Source organism: Hippocampus comes, unplaced genomic scaffold (assembly GCF_001891065.2).
Source record: "Hippocampus comes isolate QL1 unplaced genomic scaffold, H_comes_QL1_v1.1 scaffold82, whole genome shotgun sequence".
NCBI lineage: Eukaryota > Metazoa > Chordata > Actinopteri > Syngnathiformes > Syngnathidae > Hippocampus > Hippocampus comes.
This window is the reverse complement of record NW_017805135.1, coordinates 1,771,571-1,792,609: the sequence shown is the minus strand read 5'-3', so window position 1 is coordinate 1,792,609 and position 21,039 is coordinate 1,771,571. Positions and strand designations below refer to the sequence as shown.

Here is a 21,039-nt window from a genome sequence, read left to right as displayed (position 1 = left end):
ACATGTATTGGCAATACTGTTTGTTGTTGTTGTTGTTTGTTTTTATTGCATGAAATTGGTGAAAAGCAGCAAAGACGATACAGTCGATACAGTTGGGAACCTTCCTCGACGACCTGGAAGGTTTGTGTTCGCTTCGGGACATTCACACTTTACACGGCCAACCCTTTCAACTTTATCCCGTACTCCTATTGTGAACATAATCATATCGTCATGTCCTCATATACCACAACACAAGTGCTTAGGTACTGCATTTAAATCTAGTATTGTATTAAAAATGGCTGCCAAGATTTTCTAAAATGTAAAATACAGACGTCTGTATTTGCTGGCTGTAATGTGGTTATAAGGAATAACAACTGGATATTTCTCATTGTTGATAGTTAATAGTAGGTTGCAGATATTGTGTCGAACATTTAAATGCAGTACGAGGCCAAAGGGTTGTGGTTTCACAGTGGGGTACTAGCACCACCTACAGGTTACACGTTGTACTGCAATGACAAAAGACAACTGAATTGGGGGCTGTCTTAAACTGTTTTTCCCAAATTTGAGGGGGGTATTGAGGTATTTTAATGATCATCCAAACACATTTTCGTGGCAAAAGTTGTCACAGTTGTAGTAAATTATTGAACGTTTGAGAAAATTTTCCTTTCGATTCACACAACAAAATGTAACCTCCCTTTTTTCACCCAAGTAGACCAGCCACATTAAAATCAATAAATCAAAAAAAAATATATATATATATCATGACTCGTAAAATGGTCTGTCACACTTGTCAACTTGGTCACAACTGCCAATAATAATTAGGAAGAAAAAAATATTTGTTGTCATTGTACCTGATTAAACCTTCCCCACATCGCAGCATCTAAACATATAGCCTCCTCAAAGGGCTCATATTGTATATATTTATCCATATATCCATATACTATAGCCATATAATCCATAAAAAAAATAAATACATTTAACAAATACACAAGTTTGTCGCCACAGTTGTATCGCTAACACATTTTTAATGTATATAGATCTCAATAAAATTGTGTAAATTCCGCTTAAACTCCACCCTATAGGGCAGGGTTTCCCGAACGGTGTAGTCAGGGGGCAGGCGTGAAATCGGTGTTTAATTGATCGTCCATTTTTATTTATTGTTTAGTATTTTTAGTTTATGTACAGCAGGTGTTGCATTTTCAGTAGGTTTGTGTGGAAAAAGTTGGGGAAACCCTGACATATACGGACACGTGCAAATACCAAAAAAGGTTAAACACGGACAGTAAAAAGAAGGATGCTGATGATGATGATGATTGGTCATGTTGGCATGGCAACGAGACACCCGTGAAAGAAAAAAAAAAGTTGTGGGTGAATTTTTTTTGTAAAAAGATCATCCTATGAAACAGTTTGTTATTTTTTTCTTTTTAGTATTTTTTTTCCTACAAACTGTCCTATGACCTGTTCAGACATAACAACAAAAATTATCCCCCCCAAAAAAATCATGCATAAGTTACACCTCAATGCTGTCATTTAAAAAAGACAATATTTTTTTTTGTACATTTGAAGCCGTTTCCACTATTTTTTTTCCTTTTTATAGAAACTTTTTTCCCCAACAGCAGAAGTCTGTGGTGTATTGCTCCAAAAGAGAAGATTCCTCTCCTGTACATCAGGAGGCGCTAGAGGCAAAAAAGAACAATAGAGTGCTGGCTCGCAGAGAGAAAACTGCTCGTTCTTCTCCTTTTTTTTTCCTCCTTTAAAGAGTCATGGCGGGTGGGGTGACAAAGGCTACTTCCCTATCTGCAGAGCTCCTCTGGTGCAGAGTCCCGCAGATTTTTCCTCTTTTTACCGTTGCCCTGGTGGTGTGGCCGGTTACTTGGTTGACTTTTGCTGTTTCCGGAGGAGCGAGGGGAGCTCTGCTGGGCGCCCTTGTGATGAGAGCGGGTCTGAAAGGTAGACGCAGGGAGAAAGGGTGTATGTCGATTACCTGGAGGCACTGATTCAATCACAATTATTTAACACTGTATCAGGGGAGGGCGGCACAGTGGTTGACTGGTTAGCACGTCCGCCTCACAGCACAGGACGTGAGTCCGTATCCGTCTCCAGCTAAACTGTGTGGAGTTTGCATGTTTCCCCCTGTGCCTGCGTGGGTTTTTTTCCCGGGTATTCCGGTTCGGTTTCCTCCCACATTCCAAAAACATGCACGGTAGCTTAATTGAACACTCTAAATTGTTCGTAGGTGTGACTGAGTGTGAATGGTTGTGCGTCTATGTGTGCCCTGGCAAGGATTTCAGGGTGTACCATGCCTACCGCCCAATGACAGCTTGCCTATCGATAGGCTCCAACACACCCGCGACCTGAGTGAGGGTCAGCAGTTCATACAATGGATGGATGTATTAGTGGAGCACAGTGACCTAGCAGTTAGCATCGTGGCCGCGCAATTGAGAGGTTCTGGTTCAAAAATAAACATTCTGGGTTCATTGAAGACTAGTCTGTATTGTCTGGAGGTGCAAATTGAAATGTGGTATTTATTTGTTTGTTCAGGGTTGGATCTGCCAACTCTGCTCAATACTAATAATAAAACTCTTATTTCCGCCACTCAGAAAAATGTTTGGCCACTGTCCCAAGTTCACCGCACAGACATTTGTTGCAGAGGCACACACTCAGTCAATCAGATATGGTTGTCATCGAGGAATTCAGAAAAAGTAAAAAGATGCACATGGTGCGGGGTCGCTTTCAACAACAACACCAACAACAAAAAAGGACAAAAGTAACGTTTTATTACTGCAAACCAATTACCTAAATATTCGATGGAATAATTGACAAGATAATCGATTTAAAAAAGGTTACTTAGCGTCCGCTGTATTGCCTTGTGAATGATTGGCAACCAATCGATGGGGAAGAGGTCTCGCCACAAACGTTAGCTTTGAACCTAGTGTATGTATTTTTGAAAAAAAAAAAAAATTTGAGCGTTTCGTGAATGTAGCGTACTAGAGACCATCGCCAAAATCCACACAGGAAGGCCAGAGCAGAGATTTGAAGGCAGAACCCCTCGACTGTGAGTCAGACACACAAACCACTAACACACCATGCCTACTTTGTGATTAAAAGTTGAACAACTTGAGTGTTCTTTCAGGTCAATGTTGCTGCATAAACGACATCATGTTAGCGGAGCACACCTTTCCTCCCTTGTTGCCTGCTGCTGGAGTGCTGGTCGTGCGGTTTTGCGTCCGGTGATTGGTCACCACGGCTGACTTTTCTCTGTGAGCGCTGGCAGCTCGACCAGACTGCTGCTTGGCCGTCTTGCATGGTGTGCCGTCCGAGTCCTGGGAAAAAAAAAACACACGATGACAATGAGGACTCCGCTGTACAACTCCGAAAATAACGTACAGTAGCCTAAGATCTTCCATTCAGACGTTAACCAATTGAGTATTTAACTTGAGATCTTAAAGAAAGCTGCTCATCAACCACAGCTGCGGATTGCGCTGGCAAAAATCGGGCAACTTGATCATCATGGCATGCATGCTAGCACTGACATTAGTTGCTCTGTGTAGGCACCACGTGAACGTTGGTGTCACGGTCGCATTCCGATATTATTGCAGATTCACCAATTGTGGAGATAAGACGACACAAGAAGACGAAAGTGAGTTATGTCTCTTTACTCTCCACAACAAAACTGACAGCTTTCACAGGAAGCAGCCAACCACTCACTTTGAGCCCGCTGACATGTATGACTTCCTGAATGGTACAAGTCTGGTGTATGTCTCTCTTCTGGGTCACCAAAATAACTTTTTTTTTTGTTTTACTTGCACCATTTTTTGCCTTAAAACAATAAATGATGTTTGTTTTCACCTTCAGGCCAACCCTTTTTTTTTTTAAATTCCAGGAAAAACAAAACATAATAACAATGTATATTTTGTAAGGTCACAAAAGAATGATGAAAACAAACAAAATCATTCAATAAATAAATACTTTCCTGTTGTCGCCATGTTTGGGTTCATATCATTTTATTTACATGTCATTTGTTTGTTGTCATCAAAATGTATTTTTTGTTTAAAAAATACATTTTTTTTTTAAAGCAGTTTTTTTTCCAACTTTAAGGCCTTTGTTGTATTTCCCCCCCACCCCCATTTTTTACATTGTTGAAAACTACAAGCATGTTTAAAAAGATCAAGGATTTTCTTTTCATTTCCATTAGATATGAAGAGAAAAATCTTTAGCGATGTTTGCAAAAGAGTTTTGAGGGTGTCCCCACTGCACTTGCATGAAACAAGAACATGAGGTTCAAGATGAAGGACTAACCCCGTCACTGGAGCTGGAGGATGTGGTGGAGGGCGAAAGCGGGGACAAGGACGGCGACGAGCGCAGGGAAGGAGACGGCGACGAAGAAGAGTTGGACGATGAGGTTTTGCTCCTCGTGGGCAGGATCACTACCACGTCGTCCTCCTCGTCGTCCTCCTCGTCTGGAACATTGTTGTTGCACTGGTCCAGCTGTTGGGACTCGAACAGTGTCACGTCATTTCCTGAAATAAGCACCAAAGGGATTCATGAGCCAAGATTTCAGGCTTTAGAGGCAAATTTAAAGCTTGCAGTATGTTTTTTTTTTTTGGGCCTCCCACTTATTCTTATAGCATAAAATTAAATGTGACCTGCATCAAAAGTTGATGAGAAAATCTGCAAAATCTGTAAGACGGTGCAAAAATGCTTCAGGTTCAAAATACAAATGTAACTAAAGTTGAATGTTACGAGATATCACAGGTTTTATTTGAAACACTTACATGACGCTCCTAGTGCAGACACTAGTCACAAAAAGGCTTTCAAGCGAAATTTCAAAATGAGCCTAGAAAGCATGACATTTACAGGTGAACTTCAGTTGACCTCTAAACTTTTGAACATCCAACTGTTCAGTCACAGGAATATTTGCACATCTTCTTCTCTAAGGAGCTGAACGGCAAAATTCACAACAGGTGTAGGACTGTTTAAATATGAAATTTTAATTGATACAGGAAATGTATTGACGGTCTGCTCCCATCTGCCTTCGATTTTTCTCTCTGTGGCCCTCAGTGAAAAAATGTTTGGATATCCCTCGTTGAGTGTGAGTGTGAGTGAAGTTTTGTTTTGGGTGACGTACGGTTAAGCGGCAGATCCTTCTGGGACGAGCTCCCCCAGTTCTTTCGGATCCACTCCCTGTACTCGTCCACTTCCTGAGTCACGCGGATGATTCGGCCAAGTATGCTGCGAGTAAGGAACAACAGTGTTGACACAGCAGAACGCCACAGATGAGCTCGCACAACGGAATGGGAAGTATTTAAAGTCTCATTACAAGAAACGCAGGCAGTAAGAATGTAAATTCCTCGTGCCTTCAAAACAAGCTACCGAATAAATGAGGCTGGCTATTTGCCATGAACAATGAGATGCGCTTACCTCTCTGTGTCATTGTTGGGGTAGTATTTGGCGATGGGTGACACGGCGTGGCTGAGCACCACGTAGGCGTAGTCAAACGCTTGCTTCACCTGCATGGCACCGTAGGAGCTGCGTCCAACGTCGTTGTCTGCGAGAATAACAAGAACATAGTTGAGAAGACGGGAAGCTGCAGCCAACCGGAAACTGTGGAGTTCAATACTGCAGCGTCCATAGGTAAAGGTAATGTTAGCACACGTATTTCGTTTTTGTCATTTCTAGACGCTTATCCTAAAATGATAAACTATATTGAATTTAGAACTTCATTCTAGAGGTGACTGAGCGGCACGAGAAACATGACCGCTGCAGCAAAGTGGAGACTGGTGCAAAAGAATGTATGTAGCGTGTTAATAAATAAATTCCCACCTGGCTGTAGAGGGTCCTCGATGTAGAGCATGGAAGGCCTGTAGCCGTCCATCATGTTCTGAACCTCGTCTTTGGCCACGTAGCAGCCGCCGTCTTTTATACGGATGCCAGTTTTTAAGTAGTTAAAATGGCGTCCGTAGAGCTCAAAGAACTCGATGAGCAGCACGCCGAAGTTGATGTTGGGGCTGCAAACGTCCTCCCTGTAGTGGAGCTAGTGGAGGGAACAAAAATAAGAACAATGTCCAGAATTGTAAATGGTGGCCCTGGTGGATTAGTACAGCAACTCTCAAACTTCTGGTTTGTGAAGCATCACTTAAGGGGCTACAAAATAATTTTTGACGCATCATTTATAAAATTGCATAGAAACACACGCAGACCCAGAATTTCTCTTCACATTGTTGACTTTGGGCCACTTAAAAGCTCTGATGTGAATGTGACAAATTACAAAAAATAACCAGCTCTACATACGTGTGGCATAGGCAATTATAAACCTTTTTTGGAGGGGGGCGGGGGTCAGCTACTTGCAGTTTTTCACTAATGGTGGCAGGGTTTGTTCCTATACCCTATAACGGGACAATGTTTGAAGAAACAAAATGTTAAATAACAATAAAATAGTGTACCAGTATCGTAAATACTTTAGAAAAGAATGTTTCAGCCAGTCAGGGGCACATGTGCATATAATCAGAATGGTGTCTGTCTCCCCCAATTTGAGCCAGGAAAAACCCGGTATAATTGGCTTTCAAATAATGACTTGGCCCTTGAAAAACAAAAATAACATTCCCAGTGTACCCAGAAAGTTTAAGAAACACTGTTTTAGTGTGTTTGGAGCATGAACACACCTGCAGGAAGCTGACGGCCATGAGGAAGAGACTGTAGGATCCTATTCCGCCGGTGAAAACCTCATTGAGGTCCCTCTGCAGGAGGAACTGCTTGAGCACCAAGACCAGGTAAGGCAGCACGGGGTATTTCTACACACCAGGAATAGCATGTTGGCATATCTCGGTGGCCTCAAAGCGAAGGCTTCTTGAAGCAACAGTACCTCTTTGAATTCTTTGATGAGGCATGCCGCTTTGACGCCGCTCTTCACATTGAAGCTGATGTCCACTTTGACGTCCGTGTAGTAGTCTGTCAGCTTGATGATGGGTACCTGGGAAGACAGGACACCAATGACAACGAGAACTCAATTGTAATATCCTACTTTTTTCCCCCCATCTCTTTGAAACTCTTTTTTTAACGCGACACGGTTTCGAAGGTATTTGCCGACTGCCAAAATAAAGTACTGGAAGATAAAGAAGTAGTCATGGCAACGTGTAATATACAGTTGAGTATTACACATTTGTTGCCATGACTGCTACCACCACTTTATACTTCTACTTCGATTTCTTCTTAATTTCTACTTTATTTTGGCAGTTGGCAAATACTTTGCATACATTTGAAAGGCAAAACGACCGAGGAGGATTCCACCTTTGGCCACAATGCAACACAGGATTCTAGTTGAGGGCAGCCATTTTAAATTAGAAAGAACTAAAATATTTCCATAGTTTGAAGTGGAAGTTTCGAACCCAACCGCACTTTCGTGGCTGTTAACACGATTAGAGAATGGGGATTTTGGGTGCGAGTCCGAGCGCTGTTGTTCTTGGTCAAATTAATTTCCCCAAAAATGCAACATGTTTTTTTTTCTTCGTCATGATGCATTTTTTGACTGGTGCGACCGGCGGAGCAACTTAGTCTGGAAAAATAAGATATTTGACAAAGTTGGTTCACAGCTGCACATCAATATGCAACTGTTCATTTCTATAAATCTTTACAAGAGTTCAAGAGTTTTTCAAATAACCACTTCTACAACATTCCTAGGCAATTACAATGTCCCATCACGAGTGAGCTATTTTTAGAAGAGGCCTGCAGGCAACTCATGTGGTTCCTGGGGGCGACCTGGTTTGATATTTTAACCGCAATTGTTTGTTTATTCATCAATGGTGGACAATTATGATGTACTATTTCAGATAATGAGACAATGAAAGCTTACTAAGAACAACAGAGGGGGAAAAACATCTGTTGCAATAGAAAGGGAAAAACAAAAACACTGTCACCCGCGTTCACCTTACTCGTTCCTTGTCCAAGGAAGGAAAACCGAGCACTTGTAAAATACAAGGATGGAATGTTCTGAAAGTGGGGCAAGCAAGGCAACGCCATCACAGCACTTATTAGCCTGGGAGATCATTCCTTGGGGTTTCCCTGTCTGACAACTTTTCGCTTTTATTTCGAAAAGTGAAGACAATGTGTACTGAGAGTATGTTCACGCTCACTGTGGCTTTGTCCAGAACTTTGATCGAGTTCTTGTCGGCCACGTTCCTCTTTCGCAGAGCCTCTTCCAGTGTCCACAGGGGGAGTGTCTCCCACTTTCCAAATACCACCAAGTCGATGTCACTGTGGAGGCCACAAAAGAAAAAAAAAAAAAACACACTCAGAACTTAGGCAAGCAAACAGATTCCATGAATTTTGGCGTTTTATTTTTTGTTTTTGAAATTTGATGATGTCAGAACCAGAGATTACCATTGATGAGAAAAGAAGAAAAATGTGGTAAATGCAACACATGTAAGGCAACTTCTCTGTATCGTTTTACCGGGAATTTACTGACCAAACTGCAGATGGGCAGAGGTGTGCATTAGGGGACGCCTTGTACAAATATATTGTTAATGGTACAGGACAATTCGTGTCAGGTGAAAAAGGAGTTTAATAAACAACAAAAACAAAAAGAGACTGAAAGGAAAGAAATGCAGCAAAACCGGGCGGAATGATTATCTCGGGCCTGAACACAACACGAGGGAGTAACTACATTGTCAGAGTCACGTGGAACGCTAACTGCCATTAAAGGCGTCGTCTCCACTGAGATAGATCAAACAAACAAATTGTGAAATAAAAACAAGAGGTACACACATCTCTGTTCACTTCTTTTTATACTTGTAGGACAGCTACGAATATAAAAAGGCAGGCAAACTACTTTAAGGTTGAGAGTGTACTTGATTAGTTTTACATTGTTTTGTTCATTTCATGCGTTACAGGCTCGGCACTTGTTTGACAAAACATGCATTATTAACGGTATAGTTGAATATATGTCGAGTGAAAATCTAAATTAGAAAAGCTATTGGTGAAAATGCAGCAATGCTTGGCAGATTACATAAAATACAATAACACCCCATTCAACCTGAGAGACTGTTTGGGTACCTCAGTAGGTGCTGCTAGTTGGTTAGCAACATACTTCAAAGGCTTTAACGTACTGTATACTAGCGTGAATTAAGTGAAAAGGTTAATGCCACTAGTGGTATTTGTCCTCATTTGACTATTTGTGCCAACAAAAACAAAACAAAACGTCCTGTGCATTTATTTAATAATTGTTTACTGATCCCGACAAGTGTTAGTGGCTCACCTTGTTGGCAAATAGAGACCCGTGCTGAAGCTTCCAAATACCTGCACCTATAAGGAACAAATATAATTGCACCACATTCATTACACAACAGAAGCAAGCATGCAAATACAGCGAAACATCGGTTACAATTACGGACTAATGGTAGTTGGCGAGGACAGGACAGCTGGAAATAAAAGAGCGATAAAAGAGTTTATTCCACCACCCCCCCAAACTTTTTTTTTTTTTTTTTAAACGCAAATGGCGTTCTCCAAACTCCCATGAAGCATTCCACAGGTGTGGTGCAAACATTGTTTTTGTTTTGTTTTTTTGTACAGTTCATCAGGTTCCACCCACCCCAATTTCCAGCTAGTTCCAATGAGGAGCATGTCGTCGAGCAAATCAGAAGTGACAATAAAGACAAAAATAGTACTTAAACCCAATGATCTCGTCCAACCTTCCACCTTTTAAACCTCCTGTTGAGCAACTCGCGCTGCTTGCTGAACACAAATAGATTTAAGCCCTCTCTTAAACCCCGAGAATAAAAATGTAGTGTCTGTGTGTGCACGGACGTGGCTAAGCCGATTGCAGAACTGTGTTTCTGAATGAACTCTCGCTGACCAGTACCCGTCCGCAGCCTGTGCACGGCGATGCCTCACTGGCTAGTGTTGTGTGGGGCGTGTGTAGAGGACAGGGGGTGCGCCAACTCAATGGGAGTGCAGAACGGGGTGTGTGACGTCTGAATTTTGCAATAAAACGTTTTTCTGCTTTTTTTTTCCCTTCCACTTAGGAGTGCTCTAGTTTTCTTTCTTCAATGTTTCCATTGTATGAAAATGATTCACTGACAATTTAAGAGCTGTGTTTTGTTACTGCACAAAGGGGAATTTTCTGACTGTATATTTAAATGAAATCTGTTGACATTACTATTTCGTGCTGCAGCACTGACAGCTTACAAATACATTGCATTTGTTTACTTGGTTCGAACCACTGCTCCACTCAAACGATAGCACAAATGTATCCCGGTATTTATTATGATTCAGTTCGGGTTGGTCTGCAACAACTGTCAGAAAATCAGCAAAAATGTTGATGATTACATGTTTGCAAATGTCTTAGGGGGGGGGGGGATAATCAATCTGCTTTCATGGAGTACCAGAGAAACCTGAGAATACATACTGGTGAGAGGCTGAAATTCAGAGGATTCGGACAATTTTAAGTTTAACAAGTATCTTCACAACAGGGGGCAAACTCAAGGCCCTGGGGCCACATCCAGCCCGCCACATCATTTTATGTGGCCCGCGAAGGCAAATCATGTGTGTCACCTTCCATTATCCTTCCTAAAATCTGGACCGAAATGTCAAATGCCCGCAACACAAATGAGCTTGACACCCCTGCTCCACACATAATTAATTGTTGATGAATAGTTTCACTTCTCCAATTGAGACGATTTGGAAGTGATACTCAAAATGGAGTAACTGTTGCAAAAATGTGTGCTTGGGACATCTGCAGCATCAAGAGCTAAGACAGAGCTCAGTTCTTTGTGATCATTTTTGTCATTTCTAGCTACGTATCGTCAAATGTTACATATATTGTCAGAACTTTATCGAAGGGAGACAGAGTTGAAATGCGTTGTACTCAAGCGGAGACTCTGGAGTAGCTATACCTCAGCGCTCGGCCAAAGGTTGTGGATGACGCCTTTAATTCTGTCCACAACCTCCAGCCTCATCTTCTCCTCTTCCGGCCGTGGCGAGATGTATGCGTAAAAGTCTTTGATCTCTTCATGTAACCTGAAGGGGGGGAAAAAAAACTGAAATTAAAAACTTGCAGCTATTAAAAGTCAAATATTACTATTAGTCGGCAATGAATAGTACATCGGAATCAAAAATTAGCATCGCAAACCCATCATGACAAGAAATCAAGCAATGAACATGTGCAGCCTGACAGCACATACCTCCGGTCAAAATTTTCCAGAAAATAAATCAAGAAAAATAAAAAATAAACGTAAGGTGCACACAGAGCTCAGATTTCAATCGGTCATAAACACAGGTACAAAAACTGTTCAACGGGTCACGTTCTGCTACTGCAGAAAAAGCCACAAACGCTCATATGGACTGACCTTTACTCATAATGTGGGAAGTTAATAATTCGTAAAAACAAAAGAGGAATGTGCACCCATGACAAAGGAGAACGTACGGCGCAAGCCTGCGGCTTAATGAGCAACCAGGCAACAATCAAAATGAGGAATCCCAGCTGCGGCCCATCAGCGGTGTCATGTGGCCGCAGTGCCGAGGGCACACGTCCTTGAGAACGGGTTACCCTGCCCGCATACGGCGACCTCTTTCTCTGACCACCTTTATCTGCGAAGGGGGGGGAAAAAAAAAAAAAAAAACGGAGCACGGCTGCAAAAACAGCCGCTGAAATACTGCTCCAAAAACTCACAAGAGCCATAAACAACCCAAGCTCGACTCATATCAGTGGATTGTGAACCAGTTTGAGAATGGTTTGGAGATCAAATAAGCTGGTTGGTTCCATTCAGATTCATCATCTAAGTATGTTTTCAACTAGGGCCACAACCAATGATTAGTTCAGTAACTGAAATAATCTGTCATTTATTTTGTCGATTTATTGGGCAAAAAAAAAAAAAAAATCCTTTCCATTACTTCATTCAAAACATGGCATTACTGTATTTCCAATTGACAGGAGAGAAAAGGCACAGTATTTAGGATTCAGTTCCAGGTTTGGTCTGTAACATTTCAGAAAATATTTATACATGTTGGCCATGCTTTGCCAAAGTAAAAAAAAAATGTTGTCAAATGGCTTATTTTGATTAAATACCAAGATAAATTAGCTTGGTTTCATGGAGGACCACAGGAATTTGAAATTTCAAGGTTTGGGACATTTTTCAGTGTCTCCCTGCAGCGTTTTAATCTTTTTAAATGGATTTTATATCACTGAAACGATCATTGTGTAGTACAAAATTGTGTCAAATGTTGCCCACTCTGCATCCTTTGCAGCCTGGTGATCCTGGAAGGGGGATTCTCCCATCTGCGGCCCCTTCTCAGGGTTTCTCTTTTTTTTTCCCCAGATGTTTTTTTTTGGGGGGGGGGGTCCTTTCCCTCCTGCGGGTTAAGGTGAGGGGATGTCGTGAACACTTGTCAACTGTGGGCATGTGAAGCCCCTTGAGATTGTTTGTAATTAAGGGCTATCGAAATAAATGTGACTTGACTTTTAAATTAAAAAAAGTTCTCTCAACAATGAATAGATTGTGAAAATAATGATCAATTATCCCTTTAGTTGTTGAGGAATCCTTGCACCTCTATTTTCAAAGCTTTGTTGGGTGTAGGTCAGGGAAAGTAAGTGAAGTGTGTCAATGACTGGTCTTCAAGTGTTCGACACCTCATCAGAATTCAAAGCGACGCCCATTATTGACATTCACTTCTTTGCAACTGAGGAGCCTGTTCAACTACATTGCTATTTATGAAATTGTTTTTGTGTGTGAGCCCTGATGAATTATGCCAAGACAAGTCAACAAATGTATATAATACTGTCCCCACACTGAGTTTCTCACCCACAATTTGGAATTAGGCAAGGTGTGCAATATTAATGAGAATACCATGCTCAGACTAGTGGGGTGGGGGAGACAGAGAATACATTAAATATAGTACAGACGATTTTTCAAACTTGACTTCCCCTTTAAGGAAGCGAAAAAAAAAAAGCTATCTTGTAGTTTTATGTCATATATGACAATATAAAACCAAAAACTGCCCATTTTGAATCGCTTTAACTATCACACGGAGATAGCCGATTAAGTTTGTTTGCTTTAAATCATCCAAAATAGCAAGCTGGGCAAAGCTCCAATGTAACGACTAATCCCTTTTATTTTTGTTTTCCTTCTCTCCCTTCCCTTGCGCAAAGTGCAGTATCCAGCCTCCCATCACAGGACCATTAGGTTTCATTTGACACTAAACGAAAGTCAATTTTCCACTCTGCGTGTTCACAACATGGCTCTGGAGCTTTTGGGGCCGAAATGAAACGGCAAAACATATTTTATATATGATGCTGGTTCAATGTCTTTGAAAAAAAAAAAAGATTGATCAATCGTTCGATCGATAGATGTTGGGGGGGGGCGGGGTGACTAATTAAGGCTTTTAGTAATCCAGCAAAGCATACTCTATTTTAAGTTTCAGTCATAAATTTCATTTCACGGTAAACGGGCCAGGCCACAGAAACTCTCCTCGCCCACACAATCTCCTTGGACTGAATTACAGTTCCTGTGGCCCCACGGCACCGTTTATCCTATTAATCCCCACTAGCCTGGATTATAGTAAGGTTATTTAATCTTTTGCAAAAAAAAAAAAAAAAAACCCAACAACAACAAAAACAGAGTGCTCCTGGGTGAAGGAAAACGAGTGTTTCCAAAACACCATTACGCTCCACTTGATTGCTGTGAATAGTAGCATTTCTCACCGAGTGCTAATTTTGCGAAAGAAACCAAATAATACTTGAGCGAAAAAGAGAATTAATGCTGATCCATATTCGGATTGTTTTACTTTGGCTGAGGTTTGCGTTCTGCTGGGTACCATTCAGGCTGACACATAGAGAGTGTACAAACATAACAGCACCAGTCTTAACAGATAACTAGGGCTGTAATCAGATGCTAGAAATTGCATTAACTACTTTAGTTTGAAGGTGTGGATTCAGTTTACACTGGGTATAGTAAAGGGGAAGAGGAAACCATAAAACGACTTAAAACTTTTCTTATTAGGAACGTGCCTCATACGTAAGTGCAAGAAAATATTTAGAAGTGTCAGAATTATTTTGCTATAAAACTAAAATGTGACGTTTCGCACCCATCAACAAGTTTAACGTATGGCCAAAAACATATCGCTAGCTGGAACATCCTTACGCCAGAGGCTAAGCAGTAGCGTGTTCGTTTCGCTACCATGTTGAGGCAGTTCCACTTCCTCTCCTTCACCTAATGTGTTCCGTGTGGGAACTCAGAAGTCCTCCACCAAGCAAACATTCCTTACCGAAAAATCTGAATGCATATTCCAACTAACAACTGTTTCCAGGTGCATGAAAGTCCTCCACCAAGCAAACATTCCTTACCGAAAAATCTGAATGCATATTCCAACTAACAACTGTTTCCAGGTGCATGAAAACGCCAATATTGGAAAACTGGCTATGAGGTCAAAGAGGTGTTTGTGTTACCGTCTAAACAACAGAACTGGTTACCACATACAACGCCGTGTTAGCGAACAACTAGTGCATGCATACATTTATCTATTAAGACACCTTGGAATGCTTTTAAAATTTCCTCCCCCCCAAAATGCAGCATGTGAAACCAAAATAAAATGTGGCCCCCTAAGTGGAAGAAAGTCTGTCATTATATTTGAGTCTTCTACTTTCATGTCACCAGACGTCATGACTCTATTTTGACCGATGTGGCCGAACCTTTGCGACCAAAGATTCAGAAGTGTCACGTGATACCGCCAGCCAAGACTTCAAGGTGGAAGAACCGTACATGGCACGCTGCTTCTTTAAAAAGACGACAAGCATAAACAAGAGGCAAGGAGGTGTCCGTGTCTCACAGATGGCAGATTCTTAAATGTTTAATCCATGAATTGATCCGAGGTGCTAATTGTTGGCCGCAGGGACACGCAGCACCAGCTCCTGTTACACCGGCGACTACGGTGTTTGTCTGAGACCGTTTTCTGCTTTCAGCACCTGATTAATTTTATTATCCAAGCTCGCATGCCCAAAATTGGAATCTAGCATAGCCGTGTTCTACTGTAAAAGTTAATGGCAGCCAAAAAGGGACATTGCTGAGTCATGTTTTAATGCTGGTCTGGATGGAGGGAATCGCAATAAGATGCAACTTCACACTTGAGGTGCAAAGAATTTCATTTGTTGTAATGACAGGCAGCCTCATTGGCCGTGCGCTCAACCAGGCAATTTCACACGGAGAAAATTGCAGTAGAGTCATAACAGCAGATATGGAAACACAGAACCCAGGAAAGGTGGGTGCACTTTCACACCAGAACACGACATCCGCCAATCACATATGAGATGACCTCAGTGTTCAAGGAAAATATGACGCATTAAATACTTTTTTACAGCACAACTGGGGACATGTTCGGGTGTTAAACTTCTAATAATATTTTTGGAAATACATTTATAGATGCTATGTTTCATAGTTTTCACATTATTAGTAATTCGCCCTGCCTGCTATGCTGTTTTTATTGCGGGGACTATTGGAACACTGAATTTCCCATGTGGATGAATAAAGTACACTGGTGCCTTGACATATGAGTGAGCCCACTTGTGAATTTTTTGAGATAAGAGCTGTCAATTGGATGTTTTTTTTTTTTTTTTTGGCTTTGTCTTGCAAGTTCAAACTTGAGATAAGAACAACTCAGCTCACATCAAATTAGCAACACCATACAATGAAATACAACTTGATTAATTAAGATTGCGCTTTTCACAACAGCTGCAGTTGTAACAAAGCACACATAAAATAACAATAATACTGTACAACTATATGAAAACAGTAGGAAACCAGGAAACAATAGAACAGCGTCAGTCTCATGTTGGGTCGAAAGTGGAAGAATATGTGTTGTTACGTGCTGGTGAGAGATTTGCAGTGTAAAATATGTGCATTGGCTCATTACAAAGTTGGGAAAAAACATATTCAACTCGTACTATCACCACCACTGCTTGGCCAGAGCGGAAATCTTCTTGTCCCTCTTCAGACAGCAACCTACTACTCGACCAAAATCAAAGTCGTGGCACGCTCCATTCCGCCACAAGTGCTTGGAGACATGATTAATCAATTTCACACACTCTTTACGATTCATCGATTACAACAGCCCATCTTCCGCCGGCAATAAAACATTCAAGCAATCAGCCTGTGTCCGGCCCCTTGAACAAAAAGTGCAAACGTTACTGGCTGTATCAGTGTGGGGCACATGCAGGCTTATCAGCTGGATAAGAACCACACGGGAGGCCTGAGTTATGTTGTCCACAGGCATCTCAGACTGGACCTGGTGGCACCAAGTATGCAGGCGGATGGGGTCACATCACACAAGAGAGGCACTCAGTACAGTATTTAGTAATTGACACATTTGTATACAGGGGCGGTATGGGTGTGCTGGGACAATTAAACCACAGACGCTTAAGTGATTAATCGCTTAGTGCATTAGCCCAGAATCACCGGGCATTGTTTCATTGCCTTTGACTCAACCGCCATTTTAGGAGCTGAACAGATGTGGTCCAAGTGTGGCCTGTGGGCCACATCGAACCTGCTGCGTTTTTTTAATCTGAGCCCTGAGCATTTTTTTTTAAACTGTTGTAATGACTTCATGTTTTAAAAACACAAAAAAATTGGCATTTGAACTGGGGTGTGTTGACTTTTTATCCACTGTACTTTATATCCCATCGATGCTGTGTTATGTTTCTAAGCTCTCGATGTGTCACCTGAGTGTTTTAGACCGTTTTAATGTTTTTACAATAAACAGTGGTTTATGTCTTTTTCACTTATGTACGAACATAAAGAATATTAGAAAAATTTGCCCGTACCAGAAGTCAGAGGTTTTACGGTGGCCACAGCTAAACCAGGGAACAAATTACTTCTCTTCCCATTTTTTCATTCTGGGAAAAGTAAAACAGGACTTGGGCCAGCGTCTGCTGGAAGTTCCTTAATTTGGACCAGCTCAACAACAACCGACTATAGAGCACAGTTCACGTGAGAAGCTCTCCCTGGCTATGCTGACTTCCTGGATCCATATAAAGCAGCTCAACAACGGAGGTACACCAACATAGGGGAACAAATAGGGGAGGGAACTTTCCCCTTATTGGACGTCCACAAAGGGGGCTCAGGTTTCTGCTTTGGGTTTGCGGAAGTCAAGTCTGTAGAGAGCATGTCAAAATTATGAGACGGGACGCTCGGGTTGGACTTGGAGAGAGAAACAGCGACAGAGCGATAGAGAAGGAGAGACAGAACAAGAAAAGTGGGTGTGGAAAAGAAATAAGTACATGCCTTTGTCTCACATGTCCAAATATAGCGTAGACGAAACCCGGGGCGGAAAACTGCATTCAAGACGTACGCCCACCTTCACCCTCCTCGCCTTTGCTTGCGAGGACACAAATCATGCTGCGATGGCTCGCAGATTTTCAGCAACTTGTAACCTCAAATCACAGAGAGATGAATTTATGCAGTGCAATGCAAAGAGAAGCAGCACAAAAAAAGGCTCTTTTAGTCCAAAAAAACAAGCCCGAGTCGTAAACAAGCACACACTTCGAAGCTCTTGGGCTGGATTTATATCCACGTGGTTCAAGTGACACAACTGCAGTTTTTGGTCTCAAGTGGTGAAAATCAGCTATGCGCAATGGCAGCATAAAGAAGGAAAAAGAAAACTGAGACGGAACCGGACATTTTCAGGTCACAATGTCCTCTTTCAAATGTGGGTATAAACTCGATAATGTAAGGAATTTCCAACAACATAACACACCCGTGCCTACCCAAACACACATATAAACAGCAAAAAAACAACCTTTGTGAAACTACAAAAGAAAATCGAGAGACAAACTTCACAAAATAACCCGGGTGACGAACGATTCCCTTTACAAACAAAATGTGCCATGATTAATTGTCTCCATTTACAAACCAGTCCTAGCATGGAAACAGAAAGCTCAGTCGTGCTCTGTTACACACCATGTAAACATCGTTCCATGCATCACATGTTACACCGGCTATCTTTTTTTTGGGGCTCCAAATTAAAATCAAAATTTAAAAAATACAGTCCGCTCATGATTGTGTTTGCAAAGCTACATGTTGTTATTTTGGGCATCGCAACTGATGTGCACTGCTTCCACAAACAACATGGTTGCAAACAGAGAGAAGCTTGCTTACAAAAGCAGTCCATGTTCATGTCAACTCAGCAATTTGGTGACAAATTTTCCAATCTCTCTTAAGTCTACTTATAAAAAAAAAAAAAAAAAAGTCAAAATAGTGACCAGCGAGTGTAATTCCTCTTTAGAAACAGACATGAGAATAATTTTCCCCACATACTAATCGACAATAAAACAGATATAAATTTGTTTTATAAAGTGAAATCAAGCTAAAGGTCACATCCACACACTGCCACATTTGAAATGTGATTTAAATAGATTTCAGTAGTCTTACTTCATTTTAGCAGTTTCAACTTGTTTTTTTTTTACAGTTGTATGAAAATTAAGTTAAAAAGGTGACTTCAAACATTGTCTGTATATTTGCTGAAGGTTTTATGATGGCTACAATGTAAACCTGGAATCCATTTTTTCTTTTCCCATGACTTCCTATGAGAATACTTGCTAGTCAACTTGACCTCTCCTGCGGTGCAGCACCTGTGGTAAAACAATACATCTTGTCACTCAGCCAAGGGCGACCACGCTCTCACTTGTACTATACTGTAACACGGGGGCCACGAGGCGGCGTTTGACGTATTGACTAACATGCCGTCCTACTATATATATATACACACTGTGCATGTGACTTACTGTACACGTGCCTGAGGCGGCATCGTAAAACAGTTTCAACTACAGGATCTACTACGAGCACAAAAATGATCAACTTGGTTATATTCCCTTGAAATAAAATCTCAATTATGCTTGATTGCAAAATAGTCTGTGTGGAAACCCAAATAATTACACCAACCATATTACATAAATGTAGCTGCAGAGGGTTATCATCATTGTTATAGCTTGAACGGAAAAAAATGTAGCAAGCTTTCACCAGGCTGCATAAAATGGCACGGAAGGCCAGAGATGGCCTGCGGACCACACTTTGCCCACCGCAACTCTGCATGCACATGACTTGAAGGCCCGTGAGACTTGCTGAAATACGACCTCTGCACATGCTGCGTGAAATGTACTGCATGCATGTTCGAGAGTGGGTGGATCACGTGCCTAGTGTGTCAAGTATGGAGTGGAGTGGGCGGACTCGGTCGCATTGGCTGCACGTTGTGTACATATGCAGCAGAGCTGGCCCAAGGCATGAGCCAACCAAGCACCTGCTTAAAGCCCCACGACCACAAAGCCTGGACCATTGAGGAAGTTCAGAATAACATTAAACTGAATGTTTTAATATAGTTGTTAAAGTCTAATGAGTACATTTTATATCTGTTTTTTTTTAACTATATAACTCGTGGTACATGTAAGAATCACTAAATGTAAAAAAATATACAAACAAAATAAACAAAGTAGAATATACAGTATGCAAAACATGAAACGTATCAGAAAGAAAAGTCTGTGTTCACAATTTGTTGTCCTTGTACATTCCAAAAGTACAATATCAGTTAGTACATAAAAAGTGAATACTCTGAATTGGTGTCGGTCTGGGAAAAAAATTGTACATGACATCCCTTTTTAAAAATACGTTTATCATGACAATTTGGACTCCCACACTCCCTTCTCGCGCATTGGACTAGTCCAACTTGGTATTGCACAAGTAAAAACAAACGAGTTGGTGCTTGGCGAGGAAAATGAGTTTTCCCAGTGGAGCAGAGAAGAGGAGAAAGCAAGTGCAAAACAAACAACTTTTACAAAACGACAAAAGGTTTAAAGTTTTATCGGGGTGACACCAACGGACAACAGCACAAGCCAGATACTTTTTGCCGTCGCTGGAGCACTGCTGTCAGAGTCATCCGAGATGAAGTGGACGGTGACAAAGTGATGCTTTTCACCTCGAATTTTAAAGCTGACAAATGTGTCATTTTAATAAAAGATGCCACTCTAAATTACAGTAAAGCGTGTAGATGATTAGTTTGTTAGACATTCATTCATAGAGATTTGAAGGACTTTATCGAAATCAGCAAATGAGAGAATCGTCCCAAATGTACTCTTTTTAGTTAACGATAAACACGTATATTTATTGCAAAATATTTGCAACGTGCGGATATGGAGGGCCCCTTGCTTGGGTTGGCCTTGGGCCCTTAAATGCTTAAAATATGCACCCCAAAACACAAACTTTCTCTTACCCAACGATCCCTTCCGAGTAGTTCCTGCTTTTCCACGGCGTGCCCGCGTACACGTCGCGGCCCTCCGTGCCCGGGCTACCGTTCAAGAGACTGGAGTTGAATCCGAAGGTGCTCGCCTTGTTGTCCCGTTTCCGCTTATTGGGGTGCCCGTCCGCCGGGCCCCTGCTGCTCGGCGGGGTCGCTCGATGGTTGCGGTTGCCGGTCTCCAGCGGCAAAAAGTCCCGCTGCTCCATGATCTCGCCGTCCCCGGTTGGACTCGTCATGATCGACTCTGACGGCCCGGTCCCAGCAGCGAGGAGGACGGCTCCTGACGCCGCGTTGAGGCTCGCTTTCAGGATGCCGAAGCTGTTGTTGACGTGCAGATAGCCGAGCCCTTGCGTCGTCTCCCAGATCTGCATCCACAGGTTGTTGGCGGGTCCACGTTGTTCTGGTTGGAACCAGGAGATTCGCGGATCCATCAAACGAGAGTAGACAAGAATCACACCCCCCCTTCCCCCACCCCTCCTCCTCCCCTCCCTCCCGTGAACAGCTAGCCAAGCTAGCCTTAGCTCGCCTCGCTTTGCCCCCCAATTACTTCTTCCAATTTAGTTCCTTGGAGGTGGCGGAGACACACGGCGATAGAGCACAGGAAGGCGACGAGAGTACCGAGAGACAGTTACCGGTACCTGTTACGGCTGTTATCCCTTTTTTATCACCCCAGGGGGGAACACGAGACTGAACGGTTCCGACGTAGAGCCTCTCTCTCTCTCCCTGACCCTTCCCTCGGAATCGTAACTCCCTCAATGGCGGAGCTTGGCCGAGCTGCTGAGTAGTGCACATGCG

At 42.1% G+C, this 21,039-nt stretch overlaps 1 protein-coding gene across 2 annotated transcripts; it reads right to left on the bottom strand.

Moving 5' to 3' along the window:
• Positions 1-20: 20 nt before the first annotated feature.
• Positions 21-21,033, bottom strand: tent4b (terminal nucleotidyltransferase 4B). 2 transcript variants are annotated; one of them, XM_019866767.1, is made up of 13 exons: positions 20,883-21,033; positions 20,218-20,644; positions 10,866-10,989; positions 9,230-9,276; positions 8,109-8,229; positions 6,842-6,949; positions 6,642-6,770; positions 5,803-6,013; positions 5,401-5,527; positions 5,108-5,211; positions 4,279-4,499; positions 3,156-3,302; positions 21-1,922 (listed from the first exon to the last, which is right to left on the bottom strand). In XM_019866767.1, the coding sequence occupies exons 2-13, from the start codon at positions 20,613-20,615 to the stop codon at positions 1,773-1,775; spliced, it is 1,887 nt and encodes a 628-aa protein (XP_019722326.1). In that variant the 5' UTR covers positions 20,616-20,644; positions 20,883-21,033; the 3' UTR covers positions 21-1,772. The 2 variants fall into 2 exon arrangements, with proteins under 2 accessions (XP_019722326.1, XP_019722325.1); XM_019866766.1 differs by having other exon boundaries at positions 20,218-21,009.
• Between the last annotated feature and the right edge of the window lie 6 nt (positions 21,034-21,039).

Coding starts and splice junctions, on each gene's coding strand:
- tent4b (XM_019866766.1), bottom strand. CDS start 20,675: ATGGATCCGCGAATCTCCTGGTTCCAACCAGAACAACGTGGACCCGCC. Junction 6,771..6,841: donor TCATCAAAGAATTCAAAGAG/GTACTGTTGCTT, acceptor CCTGGTGTGTAG/AAATACCCCGTGCTGCCTTA. Junction 3,303..4,278: donor CCTCCAGCTCCAGTGACGGG/GTTAGTCCTTCA, acceptor TTTTTTTCCCAG/GACTCGGACGGCACACCATG.